Source organism: Triturus cristatus, chromosome 4_1 (genome assembly GCF_964204655.1).
Source record: "Triturus cristatus chromosome 4_1, aTriCri1.1, whole genome shotgun sequence".
NCBI classification, from domain to species: Eukaryota; Metazoa; Chordata; class Amphibia; order Caudata; family Salamandridae; genus Triturus; species Triturus cristatus.
This window is the reverse complement of record NC_140585.1, coordinates 498332807-498348113: the sequence shown is the minus strand read 5'-3', so window position 1 is coordinate 498348113 and position 15307 is coordinate 498332807. Positions and strand designations below refer to the sequence as shown.

General features: G+C 42.0%; 1 protein-coding gene across 5 annotated transcripts in view; it reads left to right on the top strand.

The window, feature by feature from the left end:
* ABCC9 (ATP binding cassette subfamily C member 9) overlaps nucleotides 1-15307 on the top strand; it is a 947014-nt gene that overhangs the window by 574539 nt on the left and 357168 nt on the right. For all 5 annotated transcript variants that reach the window (XM_085652729.1, XM_085652730.1, XM_085652727.1 and 2 more), the window contains one exon: nucleotides 4055-4124. In XM_085652729.1, the coding sequence (XP_085508855.1) occupies nucleotides 4055-4124 (70 nt within the window). The remainder of the gene's footprint in view (nucleotides 1-4054; nucleotides 4125-15307) is intronic.

Sequence of the window (15307 nt, the reverse complement as noted above, 5' to 3'; positions counted from 1 at the left end):
CTCAAGAGAAGCAACAATAAAGTGTTAATCGGCCTGCCAAGCATATTGTTTTGTATATCAATCAGGTGACTTGTAAAGCACGACTACGCAGCTGTAAGGGTCTCAAGGTGCTGGGCAACACTTTCATTAATAACTCATATAGTAAATATAGTTACAGGCTTAACATTTCAAATCAAAATTGAAAGCACACAACACCACAATACTAACCAATACCAAACATAGTGCTCCGTCTACAGTAGTGGTACAATGAGCCACTACTTCCACTATCGGAAGGGTCATTGGACACAATAAGAGCAGTTACAAAACACAAAACAGTTGTAAGACTAGGGCCCCAGCATAAAAGCACTATACTATGCTTCTAATATATACAAACGTCCATGAACTCTATTCTTTGTGAACCTCAGAAAATGCATAGTACAACCTGCAAGAAATGAATGAAGTACAATGCAAATATGGAAACAGCATCTGGTATTCACAAACAGCTACTGCTTGAAAACCTTCCCAGAAGCTGTCAGTGTGGATGAACATTATGGATAATGCGTATCTATTTAAGGTGCTTTAAGGTGTACACAAAGCAACGTGCTTGTAAATATTAGATTACAGAAGCAAAAAAGCAAATCAACCACAACAACTGTTCATGGGTACCTGCAAGACAAAGGGATAGAGTCTCGGAGTTCATACACATATGAAGGATACGTATGTGGTGGAAGTACACAGAACTTGTGGGGGCCAAATGGGCACACAATAGGCTACTGTCACAGAGCCTCTGCAGCACTGAGTGGACAATAAATGTCCTTAAACTGAACCAACTGTTGAGTCACCCTGGGTCTGGACCACCCTAGTAACAAAGAGCAGCAGAGAAATGGCAAAAGATAATAAAACTTGGCACAAAGAAGGTTGTGTTTCTCAGACCGAATCAACAGCATCTCAACTCCTTATCCACAATCAACTTCTCTGGCAGCTCTTCTCTGTCACTGCTGCAGAGTCTGAGAAGTTCAGTAAATGTCACTAAAATTGCTGTTCATCAAGGTAGTCTCATGGTGAGGGGTACAGTAGTCTCCGGTCTCCTTTGAGCACCCTTGGTATAAGGCTTCTTGTGGCTGGTCAGGGGCTCTATGCTTGGAAAGAGCAACAATAGAGAAGGCAAGCAGAGCGTCAGGAGAGCCATGGCTTTTTCCCATCAAGCTCAGGCTTCCCCACACCTGGTTGATTCTGTTAAAAAGAGTTGTCTCCAACCCAAGTTCATGGAGTCTTCAGTGAGCAGCAATGTTGCTCCTATTTATGCTCCCAAATGAAAGCAGCTAGTGGAGAGCCAATACCTAGTCATTATAATTTCAATGGGGCAACCAGTCAGGCTCATTTCTAGTTGTACTCACCAGAAAGGAATCTGGGATACCAGTTGCCACTGCCTCCCTGCAGGAGCTCGATTTGAATCTTCCAGGGATTCTCTTGCTTGACGGTAGGTAGATTCCCTCCAGACAGCATAAACAAAGCAACAAGAGGAAAAAAGTAGAGCATATTGACGTCTTCTCTCTGTAGCAGCAAACCTTCATCTTGCAAATACATCCTTGCATTATAACAAGTGATCACAAACACTTGTGGATAAACCTAACTTAACCATGCTTAAGTTTATATGCCACTTGTCATAATGCAGACTCACTATTGTTCACGAAGGATTATGCTGGTGATGGATGCACGTAAGGGTCCTAACCATTATATTTAATTAAAAAATGAATATTCAGAGAGGGGGCCCATCTAGCTCAAGTCAATGGCCATAAACTCAATATGGAAAGATCAGTAGTCTACTGTCACTAGCCATAGCTTTGGGAAAGGGAGCCAAGAGGACCTTGCGGATACATGGGAGAAAACTAAGTAATGTTATTCCCATTATCCGAGCACACCCGAGTCTCCCTAAAAGGCACAATAATTATAGTTAAGGGCAGCCCCCATGCATTAAAAATCCGAGAACTGATATAAAAATGAAAAATCCATGGAAATGCACTAGGAACAAAAGGAAAATTATTAGAATGCTACTTCCATTGTGCTGATACTGTACTAAATTATCACATACAAATTTCGTGTTTGATTAGTGGTTGACACGGATAGGGCCAAGCAGTATCATTTTGGACTGCAAACAAGAGGGTGTACATTGAGATTTGCCCCAATAATCTATCAGTGTAGGACACTAGCCACTCAAATCTGTTCATTTCTCTGTTTTTGTTTCATGAATAATCCTTCTTGTATGTCCAGTGATTAATGTGATGTATTATTTTTGGGCTGTATATGTTTTGTTTCAATTTAATGTAGTCACAAGTGTATACCTTTTTAAGGGTGTGTAAACCATTACATGTACAATGTTTGTTCTGTTTAGAAGTGGCTAAAACAAGTACTGAATTAAGAAACGGGACTCCTTGAATATTCCCATTTATTTAATTTAAGATCACTGTTAAGATCTATTCTATTGGTGTGATCTGTTTAAGTGTACACCATTAAAGAATTTCTCAAGTAAGAATAAGTCAACTCACTATTGTTTGGAGAAACAACATGTTGGTTTTTTCAAGTTAGTTAATATTAGATTGATGGTCTTGGGGGTAACTTTTTGATAATACTTTTAGAAAGTTGGCATTTCCCTGTCCCAACAATTTGGTGTCTGCAGCATGTATCCGGGGTTACATGACTAGGTGTAGCTAGCAGTTGATATTTGTGTATTGTTCCCAGACAGTGCCAACACCTATTCACATAGGTGTTGGTAGGATGGGCGGTTGTATGATGTTACAATGCATTCCGTTGCAACGCATGCCTTTACCACGCATGCATTACAGCGCGAATGCCTTTACTACGCATATCCCTTACCACGAAAATGCCTTAACCACACATATTTTTACAACTATTTTCAGTGTAAATCCATGCGTGTTAATGGAATTTTTGTGGTAAAGGTTATCTCTGATCCCTGCCCAAATTCTTTAAACTTCTCCTGATTCCCACCCACAAACTATTATATTAAATACCCCTCCCCTTCACCCTAATAATTTACCCCTTCTCTACACAACCCCCTCAACCCTTAAATTATTATTTTTTAATACTAAAATCCCCCTTACCTCTCCTCGACCTTTCCTCTCCAAGCTCTTCCGATGTGATGTGCGTTGTAAAGAGGAAGCGGAAGTGTCTTTCCGTTTCCTCAGACGACGCCGATTGCCTCCACAATGCGACGGAAACAGGTGAGTTTTTTTGGGGGGGGAGCCCCCAAGCCCCCTTTTTTTCGCACAATTTTTTTTTGGGGGGGGGAAGACCCCCCAGTCCCCCTTTTTGAAAAATAGCCTTTACCACACATGCCTTTACTATGTATCTCGTAGTAAAGGTATGCGCTGTTAAGGCTATTTGTAGTAACCACACATGCGTTGTAATGCATGCGTGGTTAAATTATGCGTGGAAACGGCTGCGTTGTAGTGGCCATTTCCCGGATGGGCCATTGCCGACTTGATGAGGGAGGAGAACTGTTACCTACCACACATACACATCACAAAGGCTCTGCCTGAGCACACTCAGAAAGAGTTTGACACTAGTCTTTTGTGACCCTAGATAAGCTAAGGCCTGTGCAGGCAGGCAGGTAATTCCAAACACCTCTGGGGGGTGGAAACCTCCAGACCCTCTACTACTTCAAAGATGGCACTAGGTGTAAATACCTTGTGGCTTGCCCCTTTGAAATATGGTTCCTTAAGTAAAATCCAGGTGATGGTAATTGCCATTCTATTCCAGACTGAAAGGAAGAAACAGCCCTGTTTTTAACATGATATAAGGAATCACAAACTTAGCTGTCTCTCTTCTGACGTCGAAATTGGCAAATAATCGACCCGGACTTTAAGGTTTGCCTTCTTTAAAACAAATCCGAAAAATCCAGTTCCTGCCACAGTAGATCCCACAGATTCAAAAGTGACATGTTTATGCCTTTTTCGTACCTAATTTCATCATCTATGATAAACATAACCATTTTCTGTGGCAGTTGTTTTCTTTTCCTTAGCATTTAATATATTTTCCTGCTTCTCTTGTTTTGCAGGTTCTTTGACACTACACCACTGGGGCTCATACTAAACCGTTTCTCTGCTGACACAAACATTATTGACCAGGTAAGGTTCTGAAGACGAGTCAATTAGAAAATATGTTATAATTAAGATGAGTTAAAATCAAGTCGTTAATGGAAAGTTTGGAAACCAGGACAATCAGCTGAACCCACTTATCTACAGAATGAAATGCATATTCACTCCAAAATAAAACTCATCTACACCAGCACTGGGTCAGGTGCTGACCATTTCTGCAAATTTGGTTGCACTAACACCTAACTGATCAAGATGTGCTAATAACAGGCACCCCTGATATAAAGGAAATGGCAATTAAATCACAATCTAACTGAGCACCTGGATTGGAGGCAAAATAAATTACCAAAATTTAAAGTTAAGCAGCAAAAATAAATAATATAGGAAAGAACACTTTGAACCAGCTTTGTCACTGAAAAGGGGAACTATATTTAGGTGGACTGGAACAATTTGCACAGGCCTGTGCAGTCATTCAAAGTGAAGGGGGCCAATGGATAATAGGGACTGACTACTTGCCCCATGCAGTATGCTGCAAGGGAGTGGACGCAAAATGTGAATGCCAATTTAACAGACGTATGAATAAATTCCACTCACCAAAGATGCTCTCTAAAAGTATATTAATCATAGTTTTTGGGGATAAACAATAGTTTGGTGAGACAGCAAAAGCTGTCACAAAGTCCAGACCTAAATAGTGAATTAGGAGAACTGGAGATACAAATCTCTAATGTTTTAGGTAAAAAGCTACAAGACACAGCATGCAGGAGGCCACAAGTTCGATATTGTTTCTGGTAAACTGAGATGGCCAGGAGTCAGGTAAATCTCTTGCAGGTCACACCAGTAAAAGGTTTTTCATTGGGACTTTGCAATTTTACTGGTTCTTAAAATCCTCCAGTGGCACAAAGCAGGATGCCACTTAATTCCATTAAAATCAGATATGCCACGATTAAGCTCCCACTGAAGCTTTTCATTTTGGTACCAAAAGTTCTGAGCCGTAAAGGCTGTATTTTGTAGCAGCCCAGGTCACTTTTCTGCTGGGATGAGTTTCTTGTCGTGCCCTCGTCCCAAGCCCAAGCACTTCAGACTTAGTGACTTTTTTGTTTCTCGATTTGTCCAGAAAGCCAAGTCAGGAGGCCATAGCCAGTGAAAACCATGGGTTAGATATTTTTTATGGTGGGCCTGTGGTTGCCACTAAGGTTGAGTGAAACAAACTCAACATTTGGAAAACTAGCAAGCTGCAGCCAGCTAGGTAGTGTCCTTGTCTGGAGCTTTGATGCTTAGTCCTGGCTCTTCGGGAGTCAGAAACATGATGAAGCCCCAATATATCTTGATTCTGGGAAAGTTATTCCTGGTTTCTCATATAACTTCCTGCTTCTCAAGGCAGGGTTCAGGGGTACAGGCCTCTCTCAATGTACAGGATCCAATGCAGTGTGCTTCTTCTGGACAGCTGATTGTTCCTCACAGGATGAGGGTCTTCTTCATCCTTTTATGTCCCTGAGGCAGTGAAGAGGAGGCCAACCACTGACCAATAGAGAACATTTTCAATTCCTGGGTGCAAGTGAAGAGCAGGAGTCCATCAGGCTTCTTTGGCAAGGCAAAATCTATCTTTCTCCAAGTTGAGGAATTTTCCAAGTAAGTGGCTGTGGGGTGAAGTGCAGTTGCCCTAGGTAAGAGATTTGCCTATGTAAAATCTAGGCTCAAGTCTCACCAACACTCAACCGAGGTTTTCAGAGCTTCCTATTTTCCTTCATTGAAAACCTTTTCAGAAGTCTCTATTCAAAATGGAAAGAGGCAGACTCCCCTCTGAGGAGCTCTGCGTCCTCTCTCAGATCCACCTCTGTGGAAAGAATGAACAGCCCTTTCTTTCCACTCTGCGAAAGACTCCCCCTCCTGTTGGGTACAGTGGCAAATATCTTTGCTGCTGGTCTTTGAGATGCCATCTGTTCCAGTTCTCTCCTAAATTACCCATGTCAGATAAGTGGACGGTGTTTGCTCTACAATAATCTTCCTGGCTTTAATATAGTCTCTATTCTCTTCTGACAGGACAATATGTGATGCCTAATTGGAATGCAGACATTAGGAAAAGGATTTGTTCACAGGCAAACCTGCAGAACTGGATGAATTCTGTTTGCTGTAACTTTTAAAAGTTATGTTTCTACTAAAGATATCCCAAATATACTCCTGCCACTGAAGTAGAATTTTGATAAAAAAGAGAAAAAAACTGGCAAGAGTGTAAAATTATGAAAATATCACAATTAGGTCCTCTCATAGGCTAATGCAGCTTTGCCTACGTAGTGACTAACTGCTTTTCTCAGTGGTACACTGTGTGGGTATGCTTTTCTTTTCAATCTAGCATGCTCTACTTTTATACAATAGGCTGCCAAACAAGGAGCACGTAGGGTACTCTCAGGGATGATCTAGGCAATATACAGAAGTAGGATTCTTTACCTTACAGAGCGCGTTCATCTGATATGCGGTTATTGCGTTGGTTTAAAATTGTAGCCTTCACAGTGTTGTTCTCTGGAGCTAGAAATTTTAGGCATTTATGCTGGGTGTGTGAATATACGCTGCAACCCACGTATGCCAGTTAACTTCCTTCCAAATGGTGAATTTCCTTTGCCGACCTACTATGATATTCCTGAAAAGTTAAATAAAGCAACTAGGTGTAACCAATTTTACGTTATGTTTGTAGGATCAAGGCATATGCACTGTGACACTGAATGGTAGTGGCTGGGACACAGAGTAATATTATCCGTCAAATGTCCATAGAAATGCAACAAAACTACTGAGACCACATGTAAAGGCTAATGGCTGCAAAGGCTCTGAAAGACCTGATATTGGTTGCAAAATATTGGGGACATATCTACTGCCTCCCAAGTATAGAAGGCGAGTTCACTCTCCCCTTATAACAGCCTTTTACCTCAATCATGGGACATGCATAATGGGTAGCTGGGCATATATCTGCCAGTGTGTGTGGTGGAGTCCAGAGCACTCCACATGGTTGTGGTCTTCAGAATGCTGGCTGGCTTTGTGCAAAGGCTCCATGGGACTCTGCTCACCTGAGAGCCTGCATGTTTTGCATTCAATTACCTCGTTTTCAGTAAAGTTGTTTTCGTGGATGAGAGTGTTAGCCCACCGGGAATTTGAAGCAGCTGCTGTGCATCTGCATGAAAATACCAACCCAACCCTGCTTTCCTGCTCACAACTGCATTTCTTAATATTCAGGTTCTATGTTGGGGGTGACAAAAAGTCTATGGAGACCAGCTCATGCTAGCTTTGGTTAATCATGACCATCACATGCTGTGATCTAGCCGGGATTGGAGGAGCACCCTGTATGATTTAAAAAATGCAGAAGCTCAGATTGCTCATGACTGACCAGTTCCAGGTCTCTTGACGAGAAGAATGTTTAAGATGTTATCACCATAGAAGCTACATATCAGTGATGCTGGGACAAACCTCTACATTTAAGGAGGAAACTCTGCATGTAGGTATATTCCTTCCAGCTTTCCAAGATCCTGATGTGCTTGACTGTAAAGGAGACACTGGACTGCATTTGTCTGGAGCACCCAACTGTCAGCAAACTCCATAACTCTGCTTGCGCAGCATCTGTGGGACTGGCTGCTAGACTGTGCCTGCGCAAGTAAATGAGACTGGCCTAGCCAGCTGTTCAAGTTATGCTTCATCATCTGCCACTACACATCACCTAAAAAGGCCCACATTAAGACTTTTCACCTGCTGCTGACATGACGTTGTGCCTGCGTAGCCCCTAATGCACCACGATCCGAGGAAACAGGTTGCACAGTCAAGTTGCCTTCTTAGATCTTGAGGATTACCTAAAGACCACCCCCAGCCCTGGAGAATTTTATGGCATATCTAGAGGGATTTATGGTACTCTGGTACAACTAAACACATATGTCTATGTCCCTCTGTTCCAGAAAAAAATCACATTTGAGCCCTCATTTACCACTCCAGAACAGTGCTTAATTTATAAAAGAATGAGTGCCATTGTCCAAAGCTCTGCACAGAAGCCATCTGTGGGTGCAATTAAATATTGTTGCGCTCAATAACAAGACTGTATAGTCTTTACTCCACTTTGTGCCTCTTTAATCCACTTCCAGCCAACACTTACCCTTTTATCTATCTGTTACAGGCTCCTGCATTCTCCCTTTATAAAGGTTTTTCTGTTTTTCTCGTCCTACATCTTTCTGCTTTGTTTGTTGTTCTCTCTCCATCTCAGTAAATGCCAGAAATATAAGTGCAGGTTCCCCACAGATTAATGCTGGTGGCCTACACTGGCAAGTACCAGCTCAAACTAAGCACTGCCCCAGAAGGTACATTGTCTTCAGCTTTGTTCTTGCTATTCAGGTAGTTATTTCCTGTGCCCTTGAAGGCAAACCCCCCAGACATGGGACTTTCCTGACCATGACCACTTGGTTTTTAGTTATAGCCTCCAGAACCTTTTCATCACCTTAAGTAGATATTCTAATGTACTGCCAGTGAATGCAGCTGTTGTCCAACCGGGAGTAGCCTAGAGACTACCCCTTTAAGAGTTGCTATGTTTACCGCAGACTAGGTGGAAACAGTGTAATTAGCTGCCTGAGAATTCAATGGCCTGTTCTTTGGGTCAAGAAGGGTTTCCTAGACAATGTTTCAAAATCTTGTTAACATTCCAGCATGGGTAACTGGAAATAAATCCATGCAACCCTGATACCATGAACCATTCTTTGAAATGAAGCATGAACGCTCCTGTATTTTGAAGTGTTGCAGTGAAGAACAGAGACTTGTTTGGACTGCTGGTAGGGACTAGAGTCCAGATGTAAAAAACATTTTACGAGTCACAAATGGCCCATCGGACTGTATGCGACTGATAAAATGCATTTTTAAATGTACCAACCCTATTTTGCGTGTCAGTAACGTATTGCAGACTCACAAAATAGGGTTTGCATGTCACTATTAGGAAGGTGAGTGCCAAGGGCTTCCCTGGTATGTAGGAATGTTTTGCGATCGTGGATGCGGTTGCAAAACATTTGCAGTTTATCACCAATTTAAAATTGGTGGTAAGCCATTCTCAAACAGAAAGACAGAAAGGGGTCCCCAAAGGACCCCTTCCCCTTTGTGAATGGGGGAGCAAAAATTCAGTTAAGTTTAATTAGAGGGTACCTGGTTATCTAATTTGGGGTACTTTGTTACAAGTGCTGCCCATAGACCTCTGAATGCCATGAGGGCCAAGGGGCCAGGTCTCAGACTAAGCTACTGTAATAATAGACAGCAGAGTCTGTAGACACCCACTGCAATGCACAAAGACGCACTGAGGTTGGAACAAGCATTTGCAATGCAATAGATCTCGCATTAGTGAAACATTGAGCTATTGACATTGTAAATACTAATGTTTTTTTTTGTTTGTTTTTTTTGGTGAATTTGGTTATTTAAAGTTTTTCCCAAAGTGAACTCTAAAAATTAAATTAAATAAAAAAAATAGCTAGCTCTTTTGGTATCTATTGCTGGCATTTGTGATGTGCTTGCTGAAAATTGTATTTAACCACATAAAGCTGAGAGGTGGCAAAGCATCATGAGGAGCCCCAGGTCACAACAAAGAAGCTTTGTCACTAGTAGGGGACTGCATTGAGAAGAACTTAAAGTGTTTTTTTGTACAACCGGTAGTCTGAACTTATATATCCGGAAGTGCTTTCATACGAGATACTGAATAAAAAAAAGAGTTTCAGTGAAATAAGATATAACAGAGGCACCTAAAACCCTGACATATTAAATACCCGAAACCCTAAATCTTTCAAACCTACACAATCACATTGATTAAGTCCAGGGTCAATAATACATGCACGAAGAGCAATAGCTCTGTGAGAGATTGTAATGATTTAGCCATGACACAGCAAACATGCAGTGAATAAAGTGGCTCAGGGGCTGCTACAGTTTCTTCCAGCAGTGCAGAAAGGAGAACACTGTACACTCAGAAGATGAAGCAGGTCATAATCGTAAGGCCATAACTATACATGTAGCTTCTGAAGAGAAGCTGATCCAAGGCACAGAGCTTCAAGACCGAGCACTACTGTAACAAGCAGCTAACAAGGATTACAGAAAGGAGACTAGTAAATATCCACAAATACTGCAGTGAGACAGTATATAAAACACAATGACATCTCAAGACTGCTGACTCCAATACACTCCTTAACACTGTGAAATAATGCATGGAGAAGAGGATTATCTCGTCCTTATAAAACAAATCAAGACTCTGCCTTCATCATTCAATATATCCCTAAGGCCCCACGAAGAGCTAATGGAAACTTGATTCTCACAGTCACTTGCCTGAATGACACCCAAGTAGATCTCAAGAGAGCAGCATGAAATACATCTGGACACTCGTCTAGTACCAATATACATCAGAGGGACCCTGTATTATCAAAATCACGGGGAAGATAGCATGGAAAACACAATTCATGAAACCACAACAAACCCCTTTAAGCAAAAATTACAAAAGCGGCTATCCCACAAAAGAGAAAATACCATTTTATAACATTATTTTTTTGTTTTTATTATCAAAAAAGTTATATATTTACTTTCCTCATAGAATTAATCTTTATATTTTATCAAAGAACTCGTTACACATGAACTCTTCATCAAAATAGGAAGAGTCTCTAACATCGACGAAGCAATACATATAATCACAATACAAAAATGAACAATTCAAACATACACATCAAAAACATATATAAGTGATGCATAAAAGAAGCACAAAAACTAGGAAAACACACAATAATATACATCAAAAACAAAATACAAAACACAATTGCGCCGACGCGTGTTTCGGAATCTCATATACCGTCCTTCCTCAGGGCGCTGATGCAATATTCAAGAGGTAAAGAAAGTATTTCAAACCTAATACATAAAATTAATCTGTTCGATAGTTAATTTCAATAGATTTCTTGAGGCTTCATCAATATCATCTGTGGGAACAGTTATAGCAATATATTAGATTCTTGAAATTAATCACATTACATACATCAAAATGTTTAATGGGAGCTTAGACTGAGAGTCCTATGGGCAGGATGGCCTTTCAGCAGTGAAAAACGAAATGAAGAGTTTTTCACTGTCAGAACATAGCACACACTTCAGTATATGTTCTGCCTTTTACCTACACTGCACCCTGCCCAGGGGTTACCTGGGATCTACCACAGGGGTGCCCAATGTGTATGCAAAAGGGAAAGTCAGGCCTGACAAGTGGTTGCACTTGTCAGGACAACATGCTGACTTAGCATTCTGCGCGCAGGCCCTACTCTGAAGGCCTGAGTTCCCTTCTCTGCGTGCCCTTGAATTACTAGCCCTTGCACACACAGAGCACATCACTAGGGACTTTTACTAGCAAGGCAAACATACCAATCACAGCCAACCAATCACCATTAATTTTTTTCATAGGGATCACTGATAACTTTGACACTGATCAGCAGTGGCAAAGTACCCAAAGAATCTAAAAGCAAAGGTGGTAGAGGCAAAAAGTCTGGGGTAATCACGCCAAGATATGCCAGGTCTAACACTATGCAATAGGTTTCGCATTTAAATGCGAAACCTATTGCATTTCAAAGATGCGGCCGCCACTGTCCAGAGAAACGCAATAAAGAAAGTAGTGCTTAGAGATATAAGAACAGGCACCGTGTAACAACGGAAGTAAAAGGGCCAGTCGCCATGGGATGGAACAAATGGAGACAAGGCGGTACCAAGGAGGGACTAAAAAGCCTATTTACCAATCAGAAGCCAGCATTAAAGAAGGACAATGACACAAAGCCAATGACAAATATGGGTGGAGAGTGTGCGAATCTTCCACAGCATACCCTACTACAGCATGCCTCGCAGAGCGAGCAGCACATGCGCGCTGCCGCTCGGCTCGACCTAAAAACGAGTGCATGGATCTCTGAATTTCAGTCTAACTAAAGCATCTGCAAATAATCTCAATAAAAATGTATTGTATATAAAGTTTCTTTACCAGCCCAGTCCTAAAATGAACACTGTAAGCACATGAGCTGTAAAACAATGCATTCTGCTATACATTGTCTCCAAGACACATTGCTGGGTGCGGTTTGATGAGACATATATTGACAGTTAATATTTTAAGCTGTAGTTTGCACTGAACGGCCAACCCCTAACGTGAGATTCATTGTTGACAGGTGTTCTCATATAAAATACAAACACAACAGGAGCCCACAGACAAACCACAGTATGATAAGAGTTGGTACATTGATAAAACTGACAATCCTTTTAGGGCTAAGTAATGGGAATATGGTACATATCTGAGCGGTGTCATTTCACAAAGAATGTGAAGCTTTTAAACGCACTCAAGACAAGGACCAGAGCGTTCCTTGGCATCCTGCACCTAACAGCGTGGTGTTTCCAGAAGATGTTCATATATTTTTGGCACCACGAAAAATGCAAGAAGGCTCCGGGAGCAATGATGTTTCTTGGGAACGTACCTTGATGCACTTCTAAAGATTGATGACATCATGAATCAGGCACAGACAAGATATGCTAGTTTGTAAAATAGTCTCAAGCAAATATGCGCGACTGTGTTTTCTCAAGCACACATGCACGTGCCTCGCGCTGTTGTGAAGGAGGGGCGGCTATTTACAGAAGTGAGCGCGCAACGCGTCTTTCAATCCAACAGTCGATGTGATTGCTTGCGGATGTGGCGTGTTTGAACACGTCAGTGGACTATGCATGTTTAACGTATATAGCTCTGAAGGAAAAACGACTCTGACATCACTATTTCTTTTACAACAATGGAAAATGTGTGATTTCTTTCACCAACTTTCAGTTAGTAGCTGATCTTTTTAAATTAGCTATTGAAAACGACGTTACACGTACGGACTCAAAGAAGTACGCATTGTTTTAAATCAAACAAGTATCTCTTGCACGGATGATGACTTCCGTAGACTAGTCACAACACAATACTGCATGTCATTTTTAAACTGCGCTAAAACAGTTATTTGACAGTTTCGCAAATTAAATATCCGTTACTCCAATCTCTGGCATATACTTTTTACCTCTCAAACTCACCTTGCTACCAAGGGGACTAAATACTTGATGTAATGTTTGCCCCTACCCCAGACACTCAGCAGCAATTAAAGCAGGCTGTTGAAGAGCAAGGTGCCAACCCAGCCATGTCATCGGGTCTCAAACTTTGTGTGAGGCTAACTTGTGTCAACGCTGGCGTTTTGATGTTTTGACTCTCCTAGCAATGTAAATGTGTGAAAAGTAAAGACATTGGGGCAGATTTCAAGCCCCTTGCACCTCATTTACGCCGCCGTTGCGTCACTTTTGTGACGCAGTGGCGGTGCAAATCCTGCGCCATGGTGCGGGGTACTTACAACGTGACGCATCTGGGAGATGCATCACGTTGTAAAGCCCAGCGCCACATGTAGGCGTTCCTGCGCAGGGGGGCGGCGTTCCGGTGCAGATTTCACTCAGTCACTTTTAGGTCCATGCTGCGTCAAAACCCTGCGCCTGCCTGAAGCAGGCGTAAGGATTGACGCAGCATGAACAAGATAGGGCCCCCCCAGAGCAACTCCAGCAATACGCCACTTTTACGGCACAGATGCGTGACGCATCTGTGCCGTGTTTTCCCCATGGTGCGCCGCATTGTAAATGCGGCGCATCCATGGTGGCGGAGCTGTGGCGCACAATAACTGGCGCATCCCTGCTGATATGCAGGGATGCGCCAGTTATTGTAAACATGCCCCTTTATTTTTAATGAATTACATTTGATGTTCCAGGAGTGCTTTGTTGTGTTTGCCAATTTTGAATCAAATGTTATGTAAGTAAGTCTTCTTTATTGCTCAATTAGTTAAAATCATTACAATATGCTTCATTTTCATGTATGGAATAGGAGAGAAGAAAAAAAGAAGGAAAAAGAGGGTAAAAAATGAGGTTTTTTAAGTTCGTAGCCAACATGCATGTTCTAGCTGGGATATCTGGTTTTGCTAAAAGCTATAAAATCGTTTTTATAAAAAGTGCTAGCCCATAGGGATAACAACTGCGTCTGTGGGCCCAATTTTGTCGACATTAAAGTGGGCCCATTAACCCAGTGGATTAAAATGTATTTCCAGTGCAGAAGTAAAACCTTTATATTGAGAGTCCCAGCATTGATTGTGAGTAAAAGTGGTTGAAGCAGCGTTGGTGGGAATTTCTCTCATTTCAGTACGGGATGCGTATATTGACTTATCTGACGTGCACAATTGATCATCTTGTCTTGGTCAATTGAGTTTCTTGTATGACAGGAAATTGTGCTTGGTGGAGTCCGACGCAAAACTAAATTTATTATGGGTGCTGGACTGTTTCTTTGCTATGCGAGCTGTTGGTTTTTGTAGCTCTAGCTTTGTGGCCAGCTAGTTGCTGCTGATGGCTTTAGCGGTATGTGTGAGAGCGGCCCGAAGTACGTCTGTGAATTTCTCTAGTCTAGCCGCTGTTTGTGCAGTGCTGGCTTAGAAGCACTGATCTGAGACTTTTCTACAGTGCCTTAGCCCATGAGTCCTGCAGATTGGGATTATCAAACAATGTCGCTCACTAGCCATTTTTGGGCAGCAGCACAGTAGATGAAGCCATGATTCTCGTTGGTAGCCACAAAGACGACAAGCGGTTTAGTAGTCCCGCTGAGCCCAGGATGGATTGAAGTCCGCAATAGGTAATGCAAGAAGTCTCATGTAGTAGATTTTCTTCCGGGTTTGAACTGTCAAAGCTTGCTCGAAGTAAGGCTGAGGTTGTCCCAGGATGTAGGAGGTGGCCAGTTTGAAGAAATTGGATTGGTGGCGTAGGCTTTCCAGATCCCTTTCAAATTAGATTTTCTTAATCTGTGCATTCACAGACTTTTTCCAGGCTGAGACTGTGATGTCTTAGTTTTGCAGGTTTTTGGCTTCTATTTCAAGTAAACTTGTGGCCACTGCCAACTGGGCCTGCCATGGGGTGCCAGCCACTTCAAAATATGTTTTGATTTGAGCTTTCATTGAGGGTGCTGGGGCACGCAAAGTGCTGATGTAATATTTTATTATGTCCCCTGAACATACGAAGTCCGGACGAGCGAGTCCCAGCTCCAATCTCACTCTAGCTCTCCTGGCTTGTCAGGGGAGCATTTGAACCTTCTTGTAAGCTGAAATATGGTGGTGCATGAGGAGCCTGTTAAATGCACCGGGAAATGCTAAATGACCATGGTTGAAAGAGGG